The sequence below is a fragment of the Callorhinus ursinus genome, unplaced genomic scaffold (genome assembly GCF_003265705.2).
Source record: "Callorhinus ursinus isolate GAN/ISIS: 27379988/994484 unplaced genomic scaffold, GSC_fseal_2.0 scaffold51, whole genome shotgun sequence".
Classification (NCBI taxonomy): Eukaryota; Metazoa; Chordata; class Mammalia; order Carnivora; family Otariidae; genus Callorhinus; species Callorhinus ursinus.
The window spans coordinates 4,253,976-4,262,540 of record NW_027397113.1 but is presented as its reverse complement, the minus strand read 5'-3'; the positions used below and the strand labels follow the sequence as shown (position 1 = coordinate 4,262,540).

The 8,565-nt window shown below is 52.5% G+C and overlaps 1 protein-coding gene across 2 annotated transcripts in view; it reads left to right on the top strand.

Moving 5' to 3' along the window:
- Positions 1-6,364: 6,364 nt before the first annotated feature.
- The window catches only part of KDM2A (lysine demethylase 2A), a 111,259-nt gene continuing 109,058 nt past the window's right edge, over positions 6,365-8,565 (top strand). Inside the window, exons 1-2 of one of the 2 annotated variants that reach the window (XM_025879351.2) lie at positions 6,365-7,173; positions 8,393-8,517. In XM_025879351.2, the coding sequence (XP_025735136.1) occupies positions 8,476-8,517 (42 nt within the window). In that variant the 5' untranslated portion in view covers positions 6,365-7,173; positions 8,393-8,475. Of the gene's footprint in view, positions 7,174-8,392; positions 8,518-8,565 lie in introns of those variants that run through there. The other variant, XM_073883414.1, reaches the window with a different exon arrangement.

Sequence of the window (8,565 nt, the reverse complement as noted above, 5' to 3'; positions counted from 1 at the left end):
TGGTTCCCCCAGGGAGTGTGAAAATAGATTTCGCCAGAAAGAAAAAGACAACTGAATACATTTCAGAGTTTAAATATTTAGCAAGCATTTTGGGGAAAAAAGATCATCATTTTAAAATTACACACGTCCAATATACGAACAATATAATTAAAGAGGCATTTGGAAAAAAGAAGTTGGGGATATTAAGCTCATAATCTCACATTGAAAGCTGTGCTTCCAATGTGGATTCTGAAGACAATACCCAGAAACTGGAGGTGGTAGAGATCAGCAGAGCAGAGAGACTAGATCACAAGAGAAACTGGAGTAAAGAGAGTGAAGCACTTGGCCTAAGATTTGCATCCTTACCTCCTGGTAGGGGCTTTGGGTTCCATCAGCTCTATTCCAGCTGAAGTGACAAGCCGCAAGAACAGTTCACCTCCAACAGTTGCTGTCCCATCAACCCTCTGCCCCAGGACCTATGTGCCTCTCTTACTCTGTCAAAACCAAACCTATCTGCAAAGGCTCAAAGCCCTCCAGTCTCTCAAAACCATCACCACACTACTTCATTCATGGAGTCAGGAAACACGGACAAATGAGTGCCAGCCATGCTTGGCACTGTTCGAGGCACTGGGGATCTAGCAATGAACATGAACAAAAATGTGCAACTTTTCCTCTCCCCCAGGGCCCACATCCAAGTGGAATTCTCTCTCCAGTTCCTGTTGTCTACACGATCGTCTTGTGGTTGACTGTAATGGTGGTTGTTCTCTAAGCATGTTACCTCTTCACGGTATGTCCTCCACGACGTGAAGTCTTCAAGGGTAAAAAGCCAAGCTTTCTAATTTTTCAAATCTCCTGTTTCCATCTTAGCACTTAATTTAGTGTTGGGCACAGGGTCCTCAGTAGCAAAACAAATCCTTCATGTAGGAAAAAAAGAAGTGAGAAAAAATAGGAGAACCATTGATCCTGTGTAAATGTCTTGTCTTCTAGCCTCCATAGGGTCTTCGTGTGCATTAGTCCATTTGGTTCCACAATAATCCCAGCAGGAAACAGGGCAGGAGTCGTTATCTCTGTTTTATTAAAGAGAGAACAGGGTTCCTGATAGGTTAAGGGCCTGGGCTAATAACATACATCTGGTAAGAACCTCTCACAAATCGGCCAAAGAAGGACCAGACTTAGCCGAAGCTGACAAAAGGCAATGGATGTTCTTGAAGAAGATGGGCAAAGATCAGACCCACTAGGCAGATCCAGGAACAGGCCTAAGTGTCTAGGCAATTAGCCCCTTGGGGATGTGGCTGCAGCACCGCAAACTCTCAGCAGTTTAGCCAGTGAGCAAGCATAAGGTTGCAAACAGACCTGAAAACCCCCAGGGTGCCAGAAAGAACCCCCAACCAAGCGCAAGTGTGGTGGCGCACAGGGCTTGGCATCTTTCAAGACCCACTCCTGGAAAAGGCAGGGAGTCCTCCCTTTTAGAAGTGGAAGTGACGGTGGCCTGGCCCCAAGGTGAAGCAAGGCTGCTAAAAAGAGCAGGTGGATCTCAGATGCTGCTGCAGCTTCCCTCACAGCGGAAGTCAACCCCACAAGTCAGGAGAGGCAGGTCCGCACAAAGGCAGGCTACATGCCCAGAAAAAATGGCAGCAAGGAGGCATTGGGCCAGGGAGGGCGGTGGTCCCATAGTCCTACAGAAGGGATCAACCATGCTCCATGAAACTTACAAGAATCTCATGCGCCATTCATGTTCAATGATACGACAATCCTCAGGGCATTTCTGGCTTCCACTTTTCCTCCTGATCAATTCAGATTTTACATCCATACTCAAAAGAAAGCTTTCTATCCCTTAAAACTCACAATCTCCCAACACCTGGTTTTTTACCTCCCCTAAGTTTGACGCATTGTTATTGATTTGGGAAGGTTTTCTGAAGGATACAAATGTGGCCTGGCTCCTGCCTTGAAGGACCTTAGAGTCTAGTGGAAGGAGGTGGAGGGAGATGTTCAGGAAGTGATTAGCAAAACTAGAGAGTATGTGATTAAGTGCTCCAAATGGATGGGTAAGGGGAAGTGGGCAAGCAAGGTCTGCTCTGCTGAGGATAGATGACAATAGGCTGAGCTGGGAGAGAGGAATGAACACAGCAGGTGGGGAGTGGCAGAGTGATGGAGAGAAGGTTGGAAAGAAAGAGACTTCAGGAGGGAAGTGATGATGAGAGAGAGGCAGACACAATCCAGGAAGAGAGGAAAATGGAGATCAGAGACATCAGGGGTGGGGAGAAAAGAAAGGCTAGGAGCTAGAAAGGGAAAGAGAAGCTCTGAGTGACTACTTACACTCCATGTCGGTTTACCCTAAATACTGAAGCATCTTTACTCAAAACTTTCCTTAAAACTAGAGGTCGGAGGGCGCCTGGGTGGCTCAGTTGGTTAAGCGACTGCCTTCGGCTCAGGTCATGATCCTGGAGTCTTGGGATCGAGTCCCACATCGGGCTCCCTGCTCAGCGGGGAGTCTGCTTCTCCCTCTGACCCTCTTCCCTCTCATGCTCTCTATCTCTCATTCTCTCTCAAATAAATAAATAAAATCTTTAAAAAGAAAAAAACTAGAGGTCGGAAACATAGTGAAGGCTCATAAATGGAGGCTATTATGTGCCAGACATTGAGCTTTAAAACATTATTCATTTGAGAGTTAGGCATTTTCCCACTTCATAGATGAAAAACGGAGGCTTTGAGGAGTAAAGGGGTAGACCTTTAGTCTCTGACGTCAAAGCTTTTTAATCACTGGTTATGCCACCACACAGGGGAATCTTCAAAATGAACTTCTCTATTTTGGTTTAGACTTCCACTGTTTGGGACATCCCTATTTCCTCCTTAACATTTAAGGGTGCAGAGAAATTAGAAATAGTTTAACTTGGTCGACGAGACTATGTAGTTCTCCTTCCACCCACTAAAGTCTCCCCAAAGAAGTGGGTGATCTGGATTTTGACTCTTAGCATTTGTTGGGTCTCAGCTTTGCTCGAGAAGGCAGAGATTTGTTAATATCTTATTAAGGTGCCAGCTTATTCCAGCCAGGGATCCTCTTCTCAATGTTTCCAGAAGGCACCTTTCTTTCCTTCTTCCCATCCACCACTCTGCATCTCCCTGCAGCTACAATTGAAGCCCTACAGTTCATAGTTCTCCGTGCCCTTCTTGGGGAATCACCCAAGCTTTATTCCGGAAAAATGTCTCTTTTAGGGCAAAGCAGTGAGGCTCAAAATACACCCTTGCCAATTGTGATTTGGGGGGCATCACTGCCATCTCACTATCTCTTATCTTTCCCTGCACATCTGCTTTCAAATATTAACAAAGATTGCCTGTGGAAAACCCATCGTGTCTATCTGTTTAAATGCTATTCCCCCCTCCCCCGCCCCAGACTAGTTAACAAATGGCTTTCAACTGGAAAAGAGCTGGTTGTAATCTGACAAACCTTTACCTGCAGCTCTGTTCAAAGTAAGTATGACTATTATTGCTCTGAGAGACTTCTTCGGTTTCCTCCCAGCATTCCTACCTGGGTTAAATCTATAGGAGGTGTCTGCTGAAGGTGAGCAACTCACTCAGTGTTGAGGGTTAATTACTTGAGGGGCTCGGGACCTTAAGAAAAAGGGCAAGACCCCGTTGAACTACTTGAGAACCTCTTCTTCTCTTTGCCCCCAAGTACCCCATGGGTTATAAGGATAGGTGGGAAGTCAATAAAGCCATTTATTTTGCAAATAGCAGTGAGGCCTAACACTTGCTTAACCTGACAATGGCAAAAGTCTTTCTGTTCTACTTAAAACAAGCTGCTGCCTTTTTCTATACCTACAGACATCCAGTTGCCTCTGGGACCATAGCACCGGTGTGAAAGACTGCTGCTTTAAAAATATATTTTACTGTAGTCTGAAAGACTTAAAAAGGCTTTTGACCTGATAGGGTTTTGGTGAAGATCTTCTTCACATCAGTGCTCCTGAGAATCTAAGAAGTCTGAACAAAACTGGTATCAGACTATTTCCCAGTGACTGGAATGCAAGCGAGTAAGACCATATTAACAAATCATTTTTTCAAAGTTTTTATTTTATTTTTTTAAGACTTTATTTATTTATTTGACAGAGAGAGAGAGACACAGCAAGAGAGGGAACACAAGCAGGGGGAGTGGGAGAGGGAGAAGCAGGCTTCCCGCGGAGCAGGGAGCCCGATGCGGGACTTGATCCCAGGACCCCGGGATCATGACCTGAGCCGAAGGCAGACGCTCAACGACTGAGCCACCCAGGCGCCCCTCCAAGTTTTTATTTTAATTCCAGTTAACATATATTGTAATTTAGTTTCAGGTGTATAGCACAGTGATTCTTCACTTCCATACATCACCCGGGGCTCATCACAAGTGCACTAACGAACCTTTTTTTGTTGTTGGGAGATCTTGCAGTCTGCTATTGCAGAGCGCTGGACTCCTCTCCGTTCGAGTAATTAGGCAAGCTGTTTAACCCTTCTATACTTCACTTGTCTACCTTTAAAATGAGTACAACACTCCCAAGGATGCTGTGAAACAAAGTAGAGAACGTTTTTAAAACTCCCAACATGTGCATGTAGAAAAACATCCTGTGGTAATAAATACTACTACCTTGGGTTTACATAGTGCCTTTACCCTAGAGCTCAAACCTTGATAGAAACAGAAGCTATCATTCCTTCAATAGTCTTTCTTGGTCTCCTAAAAGAGCTGAAGGTTGTTTATAGAAGTTATGTGATTCACTCCATGTTCTTTCCCCTCTCCTGCATTCCTGAATCCCAGGATCAGAAGTTAAAGAGTAGGAACCCAAGGCAGGGAGAAAAAGATCTGTGTGACACCTCTCAGCAAGAGTGTAGCGAAGCCAAGAGTGTAGACCCAGATGCGTAACGCCCAAGCCACGGTCCTTTATGGGATTTATAATTTAAACGGGCCCCAAAGCACGAGATTGGCTGGGGAAATGCCCTGATCGCAGTTGAGCTGCTCGCATGGCGTTGCCCAGATACCTCTGGCCGAGCTCTGTCGACGTCCGCAGCCTGCTAGCCCGTCGGGCAGCTGTCGAGCCGCGGGAGCCCGTTCGTGGGCAGGGCCGGCACGGCTCGGGCGGCCGCTGCCCCGTCGCTGACCCTCGCGCGAAGCTGCGCGCACGGAGAGGAGACATCTTCCCAGCCGGGCCTCCCGCGCCCGCCGCGGCCCGGGGCGGCGGGGTCGGCCCTGGGAGTGGGGGGCGCCCCGACTCGCCGGGGGCGGGGTCACGTCCCACCCGGGGCGCCGGGGCACCCGCGCTGCGGAAACCTGAGCGTGGCCGAGGAGCGGGGGCTTGCAGGGCCACCTCCCCGGGCGCCTCGGGCCCGCAGTGGGAGCGCCGGCCGCCGCCGCCCCCGGGCCGTCGCGGAGACCACTCCCGCGCCTGGTACCTGTGGACGCCCTTGTCAAGCTCCTGGAGCTCCCCAGGGGGAGCCGAGCCCAGGACAGACATGCTACTCCCGTTTCCTGCCCCTTCGGAGCGGCGAGGAGTGGGTGAGGCGGGGCCGAGCCGCTGCACCGAGGAGCCCCCCGAGTCGTGGGCGAACGGGCCCCGGGGCGGGGGCGTTGGGGCCTGCCCGGGGATGGCGGGCAGGCCGCCCTCGGCCCACCGGCCGGCGGGCGAGGGGAGGGCAACCGGGGGAAGGCGCCCCTTCCGTGCGCCCACTCGCCCTGGGCAGGCCCGAACAGGGCGCCGAGGTCGGACCGGCCCAGCCCAGCGGCCTGACCCCGGGAGACCCCGCTTTGAGGCGGGCAACGGCTGCTCTGGCCCAGGCCACCCGGCCTTCAGGTTGTGTGACTGTGACGGGCCGACTGCGGCAAAGGGCGGTTGAAGGGGAACGGGGCGCTTCTCCCTACTGCTTGGGGGGGTTATTGTGCTTTGTGGGGGGTTGGGGGGGTCACCACCCTCCCGCGGGAGGTGGGGGAGGGCCGCCGGAGCAGCTGGCCGGCGAGGGGCGGGGTCACAGAGGCGAAGTGTGTGTGTTCCAGCGAGGGCGTGTGGGAGGGGAGGGCGCGCGGAGGAGGATCCTCGCCTGCGCGCAGGCGCGAGCAGCGGGTCGGGCCCGAGCCCAGGAAGAAGGCCCTGGGGGAGCGGGGGCGGTGGGCCGGCGGGAGGGCGGGCAGGCTGACGCGAAGGGGGGCGGGGAGCCGCGTCGGCGTCGCCGGGCGCGGGCGATTCGAGGCCGACGCATCCGCGCGTGCGCGCGCCGCGGAGTGTCCGCGTTAGAGGGGAGTGACGCGTGCGCGTTCACGTGCGCCCGGGAGAGCGGTAAGAAACGAAGGGAGGCCTGAAGGGGGTGGGGGTGGAGGACAGCCGGAGGAGGGGTGGGGGGCGGCGCCTGCGCAGTGCGCCGCGGAGGAGCTGTGTGTATGTGAGAGTCTGACGGGTTCAAAATGGCGGCGGCTGCTTCAGCGGCTCCTCCTGTGTGAGGGAAACAACACCCCTCCCCGGCGGCAGTGGCGGCGGCGGCGGCGGCTGCGGCTCGCAGAGCACCTTCCCAGCGGCTGGGCCTGTCGCCGCTCCGTCTATCCTGGGCAGGGGGCGCTCCGGGAGGAGGGGCAACGCCAGGGGGCCCATCCCCCGGAATCCCTCCTCTGCGACTGGGGAGTAGCCGGGGGCTCGTCCCGCAGCGCGGAGCCCGGGCTGAGGGGGAGACGCGAGGGGAGCCCGGGCCCCCAGCCCGGCGCGCCGCGCCGCTCCCGCCCTCTCCGCCCCCCGGGGCCGGGGCCCGCGTTCCGGGGGGCCGGGGCGGCGCGGGGAGCCTCGGGCCGGCCGGTCTCAGCTGATCGGCTGCCGCTCCTGGGCTCCGGAGGCGCCCGGGCGGCTGCTCGCCCAGGGCACGGCGAAGAGGGCGCTCCCCGCGGCCGGGGCTGGCCCGGGGCTCGGGCTCGGGCTGCTGACCGCTGGCCCGGGGGAGGCGGGGGCGCCCCGGGCTCGGCGCCGAGGGGTCGCGCTCCCCTCTCTTGACGCCTCTGACTCCCGGTCTCCCAAGCCTGAAGAGGAGGTTTGATTCAGCAACTGTTTCCTCTTTTCCGGGTCGCTCTGACCCTCTCTGGATACTGGGTTGATCCACGGAAAAAAACGAAGACGACGTTTGGGATTTAATTTTTCCTCTCAGTTTTTGGAATCTTTTACTTCTCACTTGGACAAGAACTCACGAGCAAAATCCCCGGTGAGATTCCCCCTCCTAGCCCCCCCCCCCCCCCCCTGGAAGTTTGGTTCACCGTGTTATCTAAAGTCTTAATGTAAAGTTTCTATTTCTTTTTCCGATGGGTGAACCATTGAATCACCTTTCCTTCGGGGAGCCCGGCGAGATTTGCCATTTTTCCTCTCCGGCCCTGGCTGCTTTCAGTCCCCGGCGGTCCTCGCCCAGGGGGTGCAAACACGGTTTCTTTCCCTCCCGACTTGGGACAAGGGCTTCCTCTAGGAGGGCCCTGCCACGAACTGCTCTTGCAAACTGTGTCATTGGGTCCTTTGGTCTTGTAGCAGTTTTGAAAGGATGCTATTAACGTGGCTGTAATGTAGTTGCAAAAAGGAAAAAAAAATTCTGCATTCCCTGTGGAAGCCATTATCCTTGAGAATATTTAGAAAAAAAAGAAAAACCTTTCTTGGTATTATGGATCGACCGTCGCGCAAATCGGTCGTAATTTTTGGAAAAGATGTATTTTACTTATTTCTGTAGATGGATTCGCTCATTTTATTACTTTATTCAAAAAGATCTAATGGAATTTTTGTCCCTGGTTTGCAACTCTCTTGAATTTGTTTTAGAGTTGTACACATCTTGTGTTGGGGTGGAGTGTTGGTTCGGGAATGAGAAAGATCCAGGGAGTCTAGGAAGGAAGGCAATGATGGTGTACGGCTTTACTGGAGGGGTATGGGAAATTGTTTTTGGAATCTTTCTATATCTTGATTTTTTTTGTCCTTTTTTAATATGGTCTGCTCTTTTTTCCTTTAGTTTCTAATTATCAGTGAGAGAGAGCTAATTTGGTTGGGATCTGGATTTGTTCAGTGCTGGCTTCACCTGGTCAGTTCTCTATAGATACAAGTCTCCCCCACCAACACGTTTTTTTTTTTTTCCCCTACTGCTGCCATCAAAGGGAGGCTTGCTTATTGTAATCCTGTGGGGAAGAAACAGTGGTGTGGCCCATCCACAAGGAACTGAAACCAACATCATCTCCTTTTCCCTAGGCCTCCGACAGTTGTAATGTGATTAACGTTGGTCATGGCGTGGAAACACTTGCCCCAGAGCAGAGGGGTCCCAAACTGATGAAGAGGAATCAGATTTGTCAGAGAGCCTTTAACTTACACATATCTTAAATACTTCTTCCTGTGAAAAGAAAGCTTGAGTTTGGGGATGAGTTCTCATCTCTGCTCATATCATTATTCTTTAGTGTTGCAACCTGGTTCCTAAGGAGGAAGAGGAAGGCAGCCCTGGAGTGGTTTCTTTACAGTAATTTCAACAGAAGAGTGAGAGATGGAACCCGAAGAAGAAAGGATTCGTTACAGCCAGAGATTGGTTAGTATTTTATTCTCTCTCCCTTTTTTTTTTTTTCTCAATTTCGAA